This window comes from Triturus cristatus, chromosome 2_2 (assembly GCF_964204655.1).
Source record: "Triturus cristatus chromosome 2_2, aTriCri1.1, whole genome shotgun sequence".
NCBI classification, from domain to species: Eukaryota; Metazoa; Chordata; class Amphibia; order Caudata; family Salamandridae; genus Triturus; species Triturus cristatus.
In genome coordinates, this window is record NC_140582.1 from 291,085,549 (window position 1) to 291,105,163 (window position 19,615).

General features: G+C 42.3%; 1 protein-coding gene across 3 annotated transcripts in view; it reads left to right on the top strand.

Annotated features, from left to right (window-relative positions):
* The window catches only part of LOC146862153 (RNA exonuclease 1 homolog), a 919,286-nt gene that overhangs the window by 216,167 nt on the left and 683,504 nt on the right, over nucleotides 1-19,615 (top strand). For all 3 annotated transcript variants that reach the window (XR_014978103.1, XM_085641330.1, XM_085641329.1), the window contains exon 5: nucleotides 12,449-12,585. Coding sequence is in view for 2 of the 3 variants with exons in the window: in XM_085641330.1 (XP_085497456.1) it covers nucleotides 12,449-12,585 (137 nt within the window). In the remaining variant the exon portion in view is untranslated. The remainder of the gene's footprint in view (nucleotides 1-12,448; nucleotides 12,586-19,615) is intronic.

Sequence of the window (19,615 nt, forward strand, 5' to 3'; positions counted from 1 at the left end):
CCCCGCCACCGAGAGCGGAAGGGTGCTCCAGAATCCGATACTGCCAACCAGGCCCCTGATTGCCCTACCCACGTTCCCTTCCAACAGGCCTTGCTGGCTGTGATAAATATGTACTCCCAGATACGGCAAACAACTGTCCTCACAGCGTATTGTTCCCAGGGAGGGGGGAGTCCGCCCATGCTGTGTTATGGGGTATACACAAGTCTTGCCCCAGTTAACTTTCAGGCCCGACAATTGACCAAAGTCCTTCAGTAGAGCTTTGGCGCCCCGGAGGGCCCCATCCGCGTCAGCCAGGAATAGCAAAAGCTTGCCACATTCTTACAAGACAAAAATGATTTGAACCCCACTTATTTAGCCCCCCTTTACAGTCGTGGGTGAGATAAAAACCTAGCAATGTGTGTAAACATACAAGTTAATATACAATTTGCAGGGCATATTTTCATGAGCCACATGCAGAGGTTTAGGATCATGTTTTGGTTTTGTTGGTTCTTTGAAGAGGCATACAGACCGTTTGTGCTCCGTTAAAAAAATTTCTATATTATCCCAAATGAAAATGCATATTAAGTAATTTACCCCAAGAATGAGTCAAAGTTATATTTTAAGAAGGTTGTACGCTGTTGGGTGCATTGAAAAAGGGCAGTTCTTCAACAGTTAAGAAAATTATTTTGCCTTGAACGGTGTAATGCTTGGGTGCAAACGGTCTACAAATTAGATGGCTTTGAATTGCAGCATTGTTTGTCTTGGATATCCCACTTCAGTACCTTTTGGAAATGCTGAAAGTGAGCGTGTAGGGATGCATGAGCTTCACTGCTTCCAGCTAATAGACAACGTGAAAGGTAGTGGCCAAATCCTTGTTCTCTTTTTTATAAGTTATTGGTGAGGCCCTAAGCCCCACAAACCCTTATCTGCCGCCTATGCGATACTACAGGCACACAGTACTTGGATTTTGCAGACTATCCAGCGGCTTTAATTCTTTGGAACATCAACTTAACTGTTTCTTGGGGAAATATTCTCTTCTCTCCACAGAAACAGCAGTAAGCATCAAAAGCAACGATTTGCTAAGAAATTGAATATTTTGCTCTTCAACTTTGCACTCCACAGGTTTAATAAAACATTTTTCTTATTAAAAAAAGACAATAGCTTATCCTTAGTTGTAAATTGGAGAAAGTTAATTTCGTGGATTCTATACATACACTTCAAGATGGTGGACATCCAATATTTGAAGTCTGTTTTAAGAATAGGAGATTAGATGGTCCAATTATACATCAAAAATCCATTTTCATTCCAGTTATTACCCATTTTTAGAAAGTCCTTTAGTTCAGGGGCAGGACATGATATACTTATTTTTCACTTTCCTCTCTGGCCTGTCACCAGCAGCCAGATATTTTGACCAAGTGATGAGGCCAGTAGTAGAATATCTATCAACAGAATTAGTGCCTCTGATAACTTGGACAGCCCAGTAATCCCTTGCATATCTCTTGTAGTTTGAATTGCTCCAATATGTATACAGTGTTATCCATCAGCAGCCGTACCTCAGTTTCCCTTCCTATGAAATCAGATTCAGCATCCAGTTCTGCCTGCATGTTATCTGCCGAGTCCACATGTGGCCTGCGGGGCACAATTTCAGGTCTGCCATGATCTGTGACCTTTGTTTCAGAACACCCCAGTCATGACTATAGAGATGGCTTCCTTCTGCACTGCATCCAGCTTCCTCAGATTCTTCTCCTGCACAGCAATAACCCCCTTAAGGTCCTCGGTGTGTTTGCCCACAACTAAATCCAGCTCAACTCCAACCATTACTTTTTGTGTGTGGCAGGCAGAATTTTGCCCCTTCCTTCTACCTTTGAGCCATTTCATCACTTACTGCCTCGTACTGCTGTTGCTCTATGCAATTTCCAGTTTGGGTCTGTTATCTGCCGTTGTTCACATGGAGGGCTATGTCTCTCCCGCTGCTTTGCCAAACACTGTAATTTGTAATCCGATCCTAGTCCAGACAGGAGAGAATTCTATACCTTAAGGGTGCCACAGAATGTATTTCTGAAACTCTCAAAGCCTTTCCTCTCTTACTGGCAGACAGATGCAGGGAACTCCCAGAACTAGTTGCCAACATCATGTCTGTGTCCTATCCCATAGGGAAAAATTGTTGCAACCCCGCTTTACTATAGCTCACAGTAGTGGTCTCTCCACCTTCGAAACGCCACCATCGTGTAAACTTGACACATAGCCAAACTAGACTAGTATGTGGTCTCCCGGGCCTAAAAGATGTGTGATGTACAGAGCTTATAAAGAGTCACTCGCTGTCTGTCCCCAGATATTTTATTTCACACTTGTTTCGGAAGTAGCATTTTATGTGGTAACATTATTTGATGACGAGTAATCCTCATCTACAGCCATGAAATAGAATACACAATTTCCTATTTTTTGCGCCAAAGTTTTGATTCATTTAAGACACAGAGGTGACTATTACCCCACCCTACTGTTACGTGTACTTTTTTCCAGTGGAACTGTGTACTCTTGGCACGTGTGGCACTTACCTTTGTCATTCCTCGGATTTAAATGATATGGTGTATTGATTTGTTTACGGAAGAATGTGCCGAGTTTATAACCGAACTGGTGATGAAATGTATTTTTATTACAAAATACGACTAGAGATGATGAAGACTAAGTTTGTGGGTTTCAATGACCTTCAAGACACAAAGCACTGAAGATGGTGGCGGAGACAGGAGAGATGAATGTTCCGGAAATGTGATTTTCCATTGGTTTCTTTTGACTTATTTTTTAGAGATGAACACCCATGAATATTGAAGTTAATGTTCTGTTATAAGGACACTATTGTTATGTAAAGTAAGTGGATAAACCTCCTCATATCGGTGTCCTTAATAGAATCGTAATTTTGATTTGTTGGTCGCACAATACTTTGAGGGTTCAGGGGTGTGGAATTTAATAAAATATCTACTTGTCCATGGGGCAGGTTACTTCGTAAATCTACTTGTCCTGTAACAAAATCCACTTGTCCCTTTGGTGCCATGTAGTGTGGAGACAAATTATGGCAGCAATCTCATTATGTAAGAGCTCTGATATAGCCTCTCTGATTATGCTAGGGCTCATACCATAGTAGTGTTTGAATACTTACAATCCCCTTATGTTTCCATGTTTCCGCTGATCTATATACTGGGGCTGAAGGTAGTGGTATGATAAAGTTCCAGGGTTAGAATGCCCTTTTAAGACTGTTCAAAGCTACTAACTTGCATGTTTTAAGGGTTTTCAACAACACTTCTCTAATCTTTTCTTTACTGAGAAATGTTAGAAATGTACTTTTGACAATGGCAAAAGTTGGTGAAAAAAGTGGTTGGAGGGAAAGTGAACTTGCAAACACTCAGATTTTCGCATGAGCAAATCTACACAACATACTTGCTCATGCTAAAATGCAGTTCACAAATATTTTCTAGGAGTACTATTTCTTGTCCTACTTCTGTAAATTCTTGGGAATTCCTGAAAGCCGCTTAGCTGCACTTAATGCAAAGATGTATACCATGGGTGCACTTTTGAGACTTTCTTTAATAATTGGGCCACTAATTTGGTCTGGCGTTGACCCTGACCGTTTGTGTTTATTAAAATTCTGTCTGTCTCTCTCTGTATCTGCTAGCTTCACCGTGAGTGAAATAATTTTGCTTGTTCACAAGGAGCATATTGGCTCACAAAGTAGTTTTGTTCAGTGCCAGTAACAACTACTGTGGCAGTGTGTACTTTTTGAGACCTCAAACATCGCTTCCTTTTGCCAATGTTTGTTATAATGGTGAGGGCCCGGCAGCTCCCACACCGATAAGGTTTTACAAACCCATGCCAAAACAAGACTAAAAAACTGATCACCAATTTCAGACCTACTGGCTTTGCCAATGCTTGTTTATTTCTGTTTCCCATAATCTTATTGAAAATGGGTACATTGATTTTCCATTATGAATATTTTTGGGAAATACTAACCTGCATCAACACATGTTACTAAATGATGCTGCAAAGCAACGGTACCTGACATTTAACAGTATTTTAGCAAAATGTTTTTTTTTTCCTGCTTTCATTTTTTATGAACATTTTATTTTGAAAGCAAAAAATCTATCTTGCTTTCAAGCTTCTGCAAATATTTGCATCAAATCATATAGGATTTTGGGAGCATTTTACATAGCTTCATATTGCTAAACTTTGAAAACGTACACATTTTTATACTGGAACCACTGTCAGTAGTGCAGTCAGAGCTTACATTTACCTTAACTGCAGACCGTGCCCTTCCCTGATCCATAATATGGTACTGCAAACTGGTAGCCAAAGGGTTTGTGCTGCGGGAGGTTGGGCCTACTTGTCCCAAGGGTCAAAATACACACAAACTTGTTGCCCTTGACCCCAAACAATATGTCTTGGGCGTTGGACAATAAGAATTCCACATCCCTTGGGTTGCAAGACGGACTACATAAATAAGTGCAATTAGTCCAAATGAATGCAAACAACGCTCAATAACATATCTGCTGGTTAAGGCATGGGGTCCTACATTGCTGAGAAAGAGAAAGTACCTTAACGCAGCAGTATTGGATCACATGGGATGGGATGGGAACTTGGGATCTATGGAGACTCTTGCCACAATGGCCAGATCTTCACCATTCACAAAAATATGGGAGAATGCATACAAACTGTCTCACTAATTGTTTTGAAGTCTAGAGAGGCTGGTGTAAATGAATCCAACCGCTTCCCTGATTGTGCTGAATAAACACTCCAGATTTGCTGAAAATTCCACAATGCATTAAAAAATGTTGTGCAGCATACATTGCATGAACAATACATTTGAAAAACCATTGTGATAATTTAATCTGCTCATATTTAGGATTAAATATTATTAGAGTATTTAAAAGGAATTGCCCTCGCCAACGAGACCAGCAGGGGAGGATGATTATCGTATAAAGGATGTTCAAAGTACAAAATCATACCCCACCCCCATCCTTAAACCAAATGGACATCATTACAAATATCACAATGTGTTATTAAACCTCTGATCATTAATGGCACCATGGTATTGCCTTCAGGTACCCCCTTCACCGCACCTCTAAATCTTCTATTGTTACTTAGCTTGATCTCTACTGGGGTAGTTGCATCTTCTCAGTTAATCACTCTCGGAACCATCTAATATTGTTGACACAGAAGTTGCCTATACTCTTTCACTAAGTAGGGCAACATTTGGGACCAGTTAGGGTTAAATGCCTTCAGCTTATGCTCAACTGATAAGATAAGCTTTTCCTTTGCCAAGAGCTGTCTTATGCAGGCCAGCCAGTCACTCCAAACAGGTGTTTGTAGTTTACTCCTGTGCACCAGGAAGGACTAAGCGCTGTTTCTTATGGCGGTTCAAACTGTTTTCCCACGTTGGGACCAAATAGACATTGACTGGAGAAAGAGTTCCAAGAGTATATTTATACAGAACATGTGGACTTCTGACTCTGAAAGAAATGAATATGTAGTAGGTGCATTATGAATTAAGTAATTTGATTGATAGCAAATCGAATTGTAAAATGTGGCATAGTAGACACTCGTTTTGCCGAAACCAGACCGCTGTCTTTGACAGTGCTTACAGGTGTGGATTTCTTAGATTTATACTGAAAAAAATTAAATGAAAGCAAATTGAGGCATTTTTGATTGTCACTTGTAATGGATTATAAATATTGTAACAGGGTATGTTCTTAACAGTTACCTGCCCGAAGACACATGAACGTTTTAAATAGGAGTCACTATGTGCATTTTTTCGGTCTGTCATGGATGCAGCTTCACTTGTGGTAGTTTTCGTTATTGACAAACTCTATATTTAAAGCAATCTTATTAAAGTACATTGCAGTGGTGACTCTAACCTAAGCATTAGCGCGGTCTCATCCCTGTGCACCAAATGAGCAGACCAGTTCACTATAGACGAGCAGACATAGGCACCCATGCAGTTTTACATTTTGCCATGCTTACAGATCCCAGGCAATGAGCCTCAGTGGGCCAGGCAGTAAGGAGTATCATTGGCATCAAGGAATGTATACGTCAATGACCACAGTCAGTAACACGCATCTATATTAGCCATAGGACGCTTACATGTACAAGCATCATTTTTGGCCCCCCTGAGATCGAGGATCGATTTGCCACAGGCACTCAGTCAACAAGTGACACCTGCCATTAACAAACTTCAGTGGCTAAATGTAGTGATTATCATCTATGGCCTCAACCCTAGGCAGTAATTTACATCAGTGGCCCCTGGCAGTCATTAATCCAGATTAGGTAAGAGGAGTGCTTCTCTTTCAGGCATAGAGGAAGACAGCCAGACATGCTATGCACATCTCAGCAGAGTATCACTAAAGTTCTGAACTTCAGTGGATCACTGTTGATCCATTGTGGCTCACTACCTAACTTTACTACTAATGGGAGACACCAAAGATGCGCTATGAAAATGAGCATAGTGCTGGAGCTGCAGCCTGCCTCGCTTGTGTCATGCTCCCGACAATGCCATCGAGGACATTGGTATTTGAAATGTTACATCTTCTCTTTCGATGAAATGCTTGTGAAGCAGAAAATAAGAATACAGGAAAGTCATATTTGCCGGCTCCAAACAACCAATGACTGACAAATGTAGGCTTCTCTATTAACTTGTTAAGTAGAATGGCCTATGCTATGCAGCACAGGCAAATTCTTCTGATGGGCATTTGGAGTTTATTCACATTCCTGAGCATTGTCTTATATTCTAATAACAAAAGGGGGAGGACCGGGGGGCTTTTACATGAGGTCCAGCATACATGCCCCGGATAGACTTAAGTTTAAGAAGGGTATGCAGTTCCTTGAAAGGATGGTTAGTCAGTGAGGTCAAATCTCAAATCCGTCGTAATTGATTGGACTCAAGAAACCTATAGGTAGGGAAGGGGAGTTCCCATATTCGGAACTAATGCCCTCACACACCCAGCAAGCTAGGTGTCATGCTTCATCATCTGGGCCTGCTCCTCGTCGGGCCGGCGGTGCAATGCCCGACGGGCACCCGTGAAGGGGCTCTTTAGCGGTGATCTTTTGTTCCTTGCCGTTGAGTGCGTGGGTGTGAGGGGCCTAAAGGGGGTGTAGATGAGTAGAGTGAGTTTAAAACCGGTTGGATAGTCTGTAAAGTGTGTTTATTTAGGACAGCTATCCACCTCATTAAAAAGTTAGAGGAAGATGGACAGTAAGTATGACTTATATTAGTCTCTAACTGTCTCCTACTCTAGTGGTCGACATGTTTCATGCCCTCATGGCATTTCGTCGGGACCTGTGTGTGTTTCTATCTGAGGGTGATACTATCACTATCTGGGTGTGGCACCACTAGGGTGTGCTGATCGTCGCAGTGGAGCAACCTGCGTAGAAGGGAATATCAAAATTCATATCAAAATCATGTTTGCTTATCTACAAGGTTGCAACCGTGCATACCTCAAGCCAACCGAACCATCGTGAGGCATATGACATCAATCTAGTGATGTGCCTTTTATTGTCTGTCGGAGTGCAGATAAAAACCCCCAGTGAGTGATCACAACTAGGGGTAGTGATAGTCATTCATTCGACTCATAGGTGAAAGACATCACTTTTATTCATCGCATAGGAGGAGGAGTAGCATATGACTGTTAAGGTGAAACTCGCCTAGAGCGACAGGTATTAGTGCTTCAATCAGCTCTTGGCGGCATCACAGGCTAGCCCATTAGCTATCTGTGAAATGAGATAAATGTAAGCCCATGTGTTAAAAGGCAATGGGTTTGGCTATTCAGGTATAGGATGCTGTTCCTAATCATGGAATATCTTGTAGTGTGAGGTTGTGTGGGTAACAAGAAGTCCTAAGCCTATAAGTGTTCTCTTAGTTCGTAAAGCAGAACTTTATAAACGGTTGTTACAGCATAGAGGTGTCATGTCTGAGCTGTCTTACAGTACAGTGGTTGTATTGTAGTCTGATTGGTAATGCCAAGTGTTATAGCCAAGTATTGGGGTGTCGCCAAGTTTATTGGCCATAGCTGGTGGCTGGGCGGAGGCAAAACTCGCGTGTGTTGGCACAATGCGAGCCCAACAGACCGCTTATGAGTCTAGTTCCAAAGGATAATCGGGAGCCCTATTCCCTCGAGTCTTTGTTAAAAACTCATCTGGATATCTAGAGTGCATCCGTGTGTCAGCCAATCAACTAATTGCCACTACTCCCTAAATTCATTATTCATCCCCACAGACATATATTTTATAAAGGTCTAGTGTTTATGGTCTCTAGTATCATTGATTAACCCATATAAACATATGCATGAATTCAATGTTGGATTGTTATATTAAGTATCGCAGCATAATCGCTAGCAGCCAATTTGATACTCAGTTTCATGTTGCCTGAGGTGGTTCTTAACCTACCCGTCACCGCCAATGCTGGAAACAACGCGTGTTTCGTTCAACTTCATTCCTTCCTGGATGCAGTTTGTGGTGTTGCAGTTTGTGTGTCGTCTAAGCTCCCAGGTGAAATTGTCTCTCAAGGTCACTTCTTTGATATTTGTTGTCTGTCCACAAGTGGTACAATTACCACTTAGACGACACACAAACTGCAACACCAGAAACTGCATCTACCTTATGAAATGCCCTTGTGGCCTTGAATACGTAGGGATGACTCAGAGGGCGGTCAGGATACGAATAACAGAGCACAAAAGTAACATACAGTGCATGAAAACGACAACCAGGCTGTACACACACTACAAGGAACATAAACACACCCCAGAATCACTGAGGTGGTTGGTCCTTGAAACTCACCCTACCATTACACAACGAGCGTTGTTCAGAATTCAACAGAGATGGATACACCGTTTGTCCTCAGATTCCCTTGGGCTTAATGATGACATCCCGTGGGTGAGCTTAAGGTAAATCTCATATGAATACCTTACGATATACGGACCCCCATAGACTCAGTAACAACTTTTGAATTTTTAAGGGGCCTTGCACTGTCTGTGATTTTCCCTGACAACAGTGGTCGATATAAACTTATTGACACTTTTCAACTCCCTACCGAGTTTGCTCTCAATACAATTATAAACGATGATATACATCCCACATTGACACCAACATAAGACTCCAGCACCGTATATAGATAGTTATTCTCACCTAAGTAAGCCCACTACTAAATGGCGCCCACCGAAAAGCTGACAACTTTGAGTTTTAACCTGATCACAACCGTAGTTGTTCATATTACAATTGTAGATACATAACCTACAATTTTACCATCTTTAGACTACAGCACCTGACGTAGATAGCCACACTCACGCAAGTGAACCCACTACAAAATGGCGCCCACCGTAACGCTGACAACTCTGAGTTCTAACTCGATCACATGGTCATGATCCACAGACCAATCCAGATCATAGTCCCTTACTACTTAAGGAAGTTGAACGACACCCGCGTTGTTTCCAGCATTGGCGGTGACGGGTAGGTTAAGAACCACCTCAGGCAACATGAAACTGTGAGTATCAAATTGGCTGCTAGCGATTATGCTGCGATACTGAATATAACAATCCAACATTGAATTCATGCATATGTTTATATGGGTTAATCAATGATACTAGAGACCATCAAACACTAGACCTTTATAAAATATATGTCTGTGGGGATGAGTAATGAATTTAGGGAGTAGTGGCAATTAGTTCGATTGGCTGACACACGGATGCACTCTAGATCAGTGGTTCCCAAACTTTTCACCCCTGAGGACCCCCATTGAGTAACTGCTGTAAGCCGGTGACCCCCAAGCAATTTGTATGATTTAAATGTCAAACATTAAAACTGTAATTCGAAAAAAATACACACGTGTGCACATCAAACAAAAACTAGACTTTAATTACTAAAGATTTTATTATTTTTATATTAAAAATATTTGCAAAAATAAAAAATCTTAATGAGAAGAATGGTGCTGCATCTAGCGACTAACTTTTCATTGTTTTTATTTCGCTGCCCGAAGCTGCTCCTCCTGCCAAGGCTGGACTGGAAACCTAACGTTGCTCTGGCAAATGTTGTCAGACCAGTCCTGTACAGTGCACACCAAGTGCTGCGAGTGAGCCTGACCACTACAAAGGGGGCTTAAAGGGGCTCTCCCCATAAAATAGTTTGGGGAAAATGATGCATTTTACAAGACATTTGACATTATATATTGAATTGTATTAGCTTTTAAAGCATAGTAAATAATGACCTTACTATGCACCAGGATACAACGATCTTTTGTCAATTTTTAATGATTGATAATTTTCAATGATTGACAATTTTCAATGATTGACAATCTTCAATGATTCCCTCAATACTACCCTCCAACAATGCCTCTCTTCTCGCCATAGCACATGTATTTAATTTATTTTATAGCACCTCTCATACCACTGTAGGGTGTCAGAGCACTTAACATCACACACATACAGAGACAATGAATCATACATGTGGTCGATCAGTTAATAGAAAATGTTACATAAGGCTAAAGGGACTACAATGTGTAGGATTCGCATGTCATCCATACTGGTAGGCGTATTTTTAAGAGTGCTTGCTCTGGAGAAGCACAAACTCGGGATTCAGAACATAACACAGGGGTTAGCGTTGCCTTTAATAATAAGGATTTTTTTCTACCCAAACAAACCTTTTTAGCAGCATCGAGATCATGAAAGACTGGGAAAAAGCATAACTTACTAACTTGTACCATGCAGTTTGCATGCAGCTCTTTGACGTCAGTTTATAGCTCACTGTGCTAGATTATGATTGGAACTTGTGAACTGCACAATAACAAAATAATCTTCGTGGCAAAAGCAGGAACCCACTGAGACATGCACAAAACAAAATACTGTTTTGTAATGCATGGTAGACCTTGTTTGCAGCAGGCATTTTAAACATCTACACTTCCTTAGATGAGTCAAAGCTGCCACTGGACAAAACCCCCATCTCTCTCAAGCATGTAGATTATCCTTTGGAACTAGACTCATAAGCGGTCTGCTGGGCTCGCATTGGGCCAATACACGCGAGTTTTGCCTCCGCCCAGCCACCAGCTATGGCCAATAAACTTGGCGACACCCCAATACTTAGCTATAACACTTGGCATTACCAATCAGATTACAATACAACCACTGTACTGTAAGATAGCTCAGATATGACACCTCCATGCTGTAACAACCGTTTATAAAGTTCTGCTTTACGAACTAAGAGAACACTTATATGCTTAGGACTTCTTGTTACCCACACAACCTCACACTACAACAAGATATTCCATGATTAGGAACAGCATCCTATACCTGAATAGCCAAACCCATTGCCTTTTAACACATGGGCTTACATTTATCTCATTTCACAGATACCTAATGGGCTAGCCTGTGATGCCGCCAAGAGCTGATTGAAGCACTAATACCTGTCGCTCTAGGTGAGTTTCACCTTAACATAGTCATATGCTACTCCTCCTCCTATGCGATGAATAAAAGTGATGTTTCACCTATGAGTCGAATGAATGACTATCACTACCCCTATTTGTGATCACTCACTGGGGGTTTTTATCTGCACTCCGACATAGACAATAAAAGGCACATCACTAGATTGATGTCATATGCCTCACGATGGTTCGGTTGGCTTGAGGTATGCACGGTTGCAACCTTGTAGATAAGCAAACATGATTTTGATATGAATTTTGATATTCCCTTCTACGCAGGTTGCTCCACTGTGACGATTGGCACACCCTAGTGGTGCCACACCCAGATAGTGATAGTATCACCCTCTGTACACAGCAGATAGTAACACACACAGGCCCTGAAGAAATGCCATGAGGGCATGAAACATGTCGACCACTAGAGTAGGTGACAGACTAATATAAGTCATACTTACTGTCCATCTTCATCTAACTTTTTAATGAGGTGGATAGCGGTCCTAAATAAACACATTTTACAGACTATTCAACCTGTTTTTAAACTCACTCTACTCATCAACACCCCCTTTAGGCCCCTCCCACCCACGCACTCAACGGCAAGTAACAAAAGATCTCCGCTAAAGAGCCCCTTCATGGGTGCCCATCGGGCATTGCACCGCCGGCCCGACGAGGAGCAGGCCCAGATGATGAAACATGACACCTAGCTTGCTGGGTGTGTGAGGGCATTAGTTCCGAATATGGGAACTCCCCTTCCCTACCTATAGGTTTCTTGAGTCCAATCAATTACGACGGATTTGAGATTTGACCTCACTGACAACCATCCTTTCAAGGAACTGAATACCCTTCTTAAACATTCTTATATTCCCTTAAATCTTACAGACTTTCAATTTTGTTACATTCTCCAAAAGCTTTTTGTTCACAATAAATGTTGCTTGAAATTGAAAGCTGTACTATTTTCCCATTTGTACTCTACTTATTGTATTATTTGTAAAGCTGTTGACACTGAGTTGTAAATTTGCTTTTTTGCAGTTTATGTAAACCTGGTGGATGTTAAGCCAGCGGTGTCGACTACTAGACCCATTAACAGAGTATTGCAAAGGAAACCATTAGCATTTGTGAAACCAAATATAATTCCTAAGAAAGGTCTCTATCATCTTCCTGCTAAGGTATTTTGTCAGCCTCTTAACTCTACCTTGTTTCTAATTTGTTTTTGATATTGTATATGTTCAACATGCCGTATTGCTTGTGTTCGGTTGGTATACTAAGCAAATGCTTTTCAGAAACTGTTAACATAAGCCATCACTTTGAACTGACATTCCCAAGGATTTACTTTCTGTTCTGACTGTTCATCTGATCTTTGAAATGGTGGGCGCAGTTCTGGTTAGAAGTGTTTATACTATTGGGAGGATCTTCACTACTTTTATAAGGTGTTCTGCAACCCAGCACACATAGATGAACACTATGCTTGTGCCATAGGTACTTCAACTTACCAAAAGGTCACCCCACTTGTCCAAGATGTTCTCTCCAGAGTACCACACCAGTAAGAAGGATCAGAGAAGGCATTTGCAGGCCACATAATTGCATAAATAACGTAACCCAAGATGACATAAAGTTGAGAAAAGTATGGTTTGATAAGAACAGTACCACAATCTCTGGCCTACATCTGCTTAGGGCAGTAGCTAAAAGCTTGGCCATAGGGGTGAATGGCTGGCCTTACTGGCACTTTTATGCTGAAGGTTCTAAAAACAAATTCTCCCGTTCATTCCATTTGTACTACAGAAAACGGTGATGGTTCTCATTGCCTCAAAAACGGACTATTGTAATGCCCTCCATTTAGGCACCTCCAAATACTTGATAAAAAAGAACTACAGTCCTTACAGAATACTGTAGCAAGAACGCTACTGAATGTCCCCAAGTTCAAGCCAATTTCTCATCTACTGTATGGCCTTCACTGCTTGCCAGTGGAGAAGAGGATCTTCTTCAAGGCTCTGTGTCTAATCCATAAGGCCCTTTATAGAGCCGGTCCGTCTTTTTTTCAAGATCGGTTCTCCTGGTATTCACCCAGCAGGAGCTTTAGATCGGGCTCTGCGCACATAGTCATGGTCCCAAGAATTAACAGCAAAATGGGGTGGAAGAAGGCTCGCATAGTGCGGTGGGAAGATATGGAACTCCCTGCGTCTTGTACTTCGCTCACAACCCATCCTGCAGCGATTCAGGAAGCAGCTGAAGACTTGGCTATTCCCACTCCACTGTGCGACACCTTAGGTCCCACCCTGGCTGATGCCTCCCCCAGGTCTTGATTCGCTTAGCACTAAGACGCCCTTGGGTATTGCACGCTTTAAAAAAATTATTTAATTATGCATTGGAAACAGCTCGCGTCCTAGTGGTTTCTGTCCATGTTAGAAAAGTGTGACGGTTGGCTATCAAACCTTTCCAAAGATTTTTCAAAAGCAAACTCCCAAAACACAAGTTTACGTGTAAGGGGGAGGGGGGGTGGGGGACTAATGACCATTACACCATGACCTTCAATTCCATAGTGTGAAGGTCATTTCTATTTTCTTAGTATCACCACCAGGATATATTTAGCGGTGATGGAAAATAAAAAAAATACTATTGGTGACTCTAAATAGGGCAGACAGTCGGAAGGCTTACCTCTGAAGGCCCCTACTCCGTTGGACTGTCCGTACATTTACACCAACTGAGTACATTTTACTCAGTCGGCGTAAAATCTAGGGTCCACCCAACTCAAAATCGTGCGAGTGAACATGGAGTTATGCAAACAGGGTACTCTGGTGCCATTGCAAGGGAGCACCTGTCAGCAAAACTCTAAATCCGCCCCAGAAGCCCACCTAATGCAAACCAGTACTGACTCTGCTCCTCTGGGAAACAGTCCATCCCTCACCTTGGTCATTTTAGCCATTCACTCTGCGGCCTGCAACTTTTTTTAGTTGAGGAAACTTGGGTCTACCCCCTCAAATTACCAAGACTAAGCTACACCTCTGGTTTCCTGCGAGGCAAACTTGTCAATTGTGATGGTCCTGTGCCAGGCTATCACTTCGTGTTCTTTAGAGGAGCTGATCTCAAACACAGTTAGGGACATCTTTCTGCAATCCTCTAGTAGAACCTGAACACTGACCTTTTTGTTCCCTTTGAGAGCAGAATATACCTGCGCTTGGGTCGCCTTCAGTTATAGTCTTTTAAAAAAACAATTTGTGAAAGTTTCGACATTTCCATCTACAACACTTAGTTCTATACTTTTTTGAGGAGCCTCTAAGATAAGGCCATGACCCCTCTTCATGTTTTCAATACTTCTGTGATACAGCTTGATGTGAATAACCAGTACACTGGTGCTAGCCGTGCTGCTACAGGGTCTGCCTCTGGTTCCTTGAGAAGAGATATAACAAGCATTGGCATAGCCAATAGGTCTCGCCTTTAGGACCTTATAAGTGTTTTTTATCCAGCACAATATCCTTGGTGCAGCAACATCAAGCGTTGCATGGCTAAACACTTATAAGGTACCAAAGGTGACACCTTTTGGCTCTGCCAATGCTTGTTTTATTCTGGTGTCCAAGTAAAAAATCTAAACCTAACAGTTTTTTTGACAACAGAATACAATACATGAGAAGGAAATATACTTATGTGTTATATTTCAGAATCGGGTAAAGTATAGCTCTGCCACCTAAACCATTTCTAGGCGCTGCCAACCAGGAGCCAGACCATAACAGTCACTTTTAAGAGGAATCTGACTGTAGAGACAAACCAAGGTACCGTTGGTTAAACATTGCTTCTGAAATAGATTACAACCAATACCTGCAGGATGAGAGTCCTATCCAAGGTTGCTCTGTTTTTCTTTTAATTTGATAAAAAACTGCATGCCCTCAATTTTGATTCCATTTTTATTTCGGTGAATTGTCCACATACTAATCCATTTCCCATAATACCTCCTTTCTTTAGAAATTGGTAATTGATTGCTTGCTGTCTATCAATACTCTAATCCTTCTCTACATTGCCCATTCACACAAACTAACATACCCCTGAATTTCCCACTAGCAATCACATCTAGCTGTTAATTCCACCACAAAAGGGGGTAAATACATGGAAGGATGAATTTTGAAAACACAACCCCAACCCTAATAAACAAAACACCAAATGAAGAACTAACCTGGTCTTCTGGAGTAGTAAGCTACTCGCCATAAAACGCTTTTATGCTTTCACAGGGGTAGAAAGGGCTATGCAATGCAATTAGTATACGTCGCTAAAATTATTTTAAAAAACTATATAAATGTGATTGGTGAAGAAACATCAAAACCTCATTAAAACAGAATGACAATAGCACTGAATAGATAACCACATGTGACCAGATAAAATATGGAAAATGAGATGCATATGTCTGCTACATATTTGGGCAGAGAGCGCTCAAGTTTGCAAGACCGTGCCTTTGTTGCTCGTTCAAGTGTTTTTTTTTTATATTCTTGGATTTGTTGTCCTATTAATCCATTAGCATTACAAACTCCAGAATGCAAAGAAAAAACTTGTACTGGGTAAACTAATCATGTACAGGGCTATACTTCAGGAGCTATTCAGCAGGTGGGTTGGGCTTCGTGATCCTGTGATTAAATAACTTCCTGCTTTCTCTTCAGCAGTCAAAAAGCAGCTCGGCACAAAGTAGAGGCCTAAGCAAAGTCACGTTTTAAATTCTGTTACTAGCCCTCCTCATCAGGTGTGAGATTCAGCCTGGTTTGAGCAAGCACTCGTCCGGACCTTAAAGTTGCCACTTGGCCATTCTGTTGTTTACTGGCCTAGGCTATGACTTTATGAACATGCCAGTAAAGAAAATCATGGAAAAGTAGTGAAATCTAATAGTTTTCCCTCTTGAAATGTTAACCTAATTTTTTTTTAAAATACTTCGAGAAATCACTGGGGAGCTGCCTAAATAATTGCTAAACGATTATAGCAAGAGCTATACTAGTCATCGTACAAAAGAATGCTGAGAAATGTACACAATTTTTTGTTCTCTACCAGCACATGGCCTTTCTAAAAGGCACAGAACACAGATACCTTTTTTCCTGAGAAATATGGCAAACCTATCTGGCCTCTAAGTCAGTGCGTCTCGCTCCTGAAGATAGTGACTTGAAGACATTAACGCACTAGGCTGGAAGCAGAGGATATGGAACGGACTGTCACAAGACAATAACCAAGTACGTAGAGGTTTCTTAGAGAACTGCACCCGTGCCTCAATCACAGTAGTGCAACTTCTCAGGGTAAATAAAGGGCGTACGATTGCGGGAGTTTGCTTTCGCTCGCCACACGGCCATATAGTTTACAAAGACCCTTGTTTAGGAGTGATACAATTTCAGTGCCTTACGTTTGAGGATGTCGCAGAAATACATACCTTTAAGCGATTTAGTTGATCGTGTAATGCTGCTTTGATCCTGAGAAGCGTTCCCTCCTCTCGCTTTAGCTCCTGGAGGCAGCTCAGCATAGTCTTTCCCTCCGCTCACCCTCTGGCGTCAGTAGCCCACCTCTCGGCCAGTCAAACCCCAGCCGAGTCTCAGTCAATACCATCCTTCGTTTGGGGTTGACACGTGACTTAAGAGTCACCGAGCCAGATACAGAGAAAAAAGACTTAATTCGGGAGTGCCTCAAACAAGTCGTTCATTTACATCCACCGCGAGTGAAAGTAAGGTTGGTAAACTTGTACGCTGGTTATTTACAGCCCAGCAACGAGTGTCTACGATAGATTTCACCAATTAGCAGAAAGTTTGTTTCAGTGCTCTGCAACAAGAAACTGACCAGAGAGGCGAACTTCCCATCATCACATCACAGGACACATTGCGCGTGCGGTGGGACCAAAATACGTTTTTGGGGACCACGGAGAACTGTGACCTGCGTAGCCTTTTTTTGGGAACGTTTGGGGGGAAGTCAGACCCCAATTGAATTTAGGCTGTTTTAAGACGTATAACCCGGCTGAAGACTGCACTTTCATTGTAATTACGATCAGGGCACAAGTCCTAAAACAAGGAGGCACTCCTCGTTCCTGCAGGCAAAACGCTGTGGGATGCGAGGAATGCAGCTGAGGGGTGGGGGGAGTGCGGCCTAGAGCACACACAGCGTTTCCCTTGCAGGAGTGAGCCTTGGGCACCATCTGTTTGGACGTTAATTACAAACGGATGGTTTTAAAGCTCGCTCCCGAAAGGGAATCGCCAAACGTGCACGCATTGCCATTGAAAGCAATGCGTGCACGTTTTTGGCCCAAAAACTGAATCGATTTCTAAAGATCTCCTCCTATGCAGCGCATGCGCGCTGCGTAGGTGAGACCTAAAATGTAAGACACTAAAATGACAGAAATTGAAAATATTGTGTAGCGACTACAAAGGTATTTTTTAATTTTAGGAAAGTAGATACTCGACCCCTACCTTGAAAGAATCCTACAAATAGATTAACTGAAGATTGAAAAATCGACCTGTCCTGAGTGCAGTACTTAAGTACTGAAAATGCAGTTCCAGTCATTAATTACCATCTGGATTATCCTTTCTTTTCAAGGACATACTTTTTAAAAATATATTGTAGATGTCATTTCAGGTTTAAAATTCTTTCAATATAATCCGACTCAGTGGACTGTTATTTAAAAAAAAACAAAAAAAAAGATATATATACAATTAATGTAACCCATAGTTACTGTTAATGGTTGTTGTTAGACCTGATACCATTGGCGCGAGTCTCCCTTCCATTTTTTCTGATTGCCTCCTCTGTTTTTGATCTGTTTGCTGGTTTTAGATGCTTTGGGCACTGTGCCACTGCTATTCAGTGCCACAGTGCAAGTGCTCCTTCTGTTAAATTGATGTACTAATTAGTGACTCCATGATTGGGTTATTTGATTTACTTTTCAGACCCTAGCACCATGTGTGCCCAGGACTTGTAAATCAAATGCTGCTGGTGGGCTTGCAGCACTGGTTGGCCACCCACAGAAGCAGCTTGTAAAGTTTCTCAGGCCTGCCATTGCAGGGCCTGTGTGCAGTCTGTGACTGCCATGTCGACTTGGAAAGTGCACCCACTTGCCAGTCCCTAAACCTTCCCTTTTCTTCATATCAGTCACCCCTAAGGTAGGCCCAAGGGCAGGGTATATTGTAAGGATAAGGTAGGACATGCCCTGGCATGTCCTAATAGTGAAGTACAGCCATTTTCGTTTTTCACTATTGCAAGGCTACCTGTTCCCCCATAGGCCAGAATGGGCAGTTTGATTAGAACATCTTATAATCCTAACTGACCCAGGGAACATGGTAGAAATTCAAGTTTAGTATGCCTGAACTCAGAATGATAAAATACATCTTTCAGTGAAGTTGGTTTTAACATTCTGTGTTTGAAAATACCACTTTTACAAAAGAGGTATTTTCTTGCCTAACTCTCCAAGCCTGCCTCTGCTAGGTTGTGTATTGTGTGTCTGGAGTTTGAGTGACAGGAGCTAGGGGATTCCAGGAGACAGGGTGAGTCAGTCAGTACAGGGCTGAATAGAGAGATCTGCATAAAGATGGGTAGGAGGAGTTGCACCTGGTCCCTGAATAGGGCTGTGCCTTCCCTCCACAATGCTGGGTCCACCTCATGTGGTGCGTCTGATGTCCCTGACCTACACTGTGAAAGGAAAGTCTTGTCAACAAAGTGCTCCAGGGCTGACCAGAACTGGTTTGGACTAGACCCAGGCCTCTCTGCCTCCAGAGAAGAAAGAGAATAGTAGTATAAATATGGGGACCCAGACCCCAAGACTTTAGATCACTTCTGGGAACAAGACGAACCTTTTGCCAAGGAGAAGAACCAAGGAAGCTGCAGGAGTTTGTACTGCCCCTCTGCCAGTGTACTGTTTGCTGGGTTGGCCTGCAGTGGGCTCTTCATTGCCAAGGAAAGGCGAAGGAACTTTTGAAGAACTTCCATCATCTTGCAGAATATTACTCCAAGGGCTTGATTTGAGCTTGCCTCCTAGCCGAAGTCTCAGGGATACCAGACTTCACCACCTTCTGAAAGAAACACATTAGTTAGATTCCTTACCTGAGAATATCCCCAGGCGTCAGGCTGGATCCGGAAAGATTTTTCGTCAGCAGTACCCTTGCGCGTCGGTAGGCGTCGTCTGCGACTTAGCGTCCATCATCGGCATCGTGATCGCCGGGATGACATCGTCGGAGTACTTAGGCGCCGCCCTCGCGC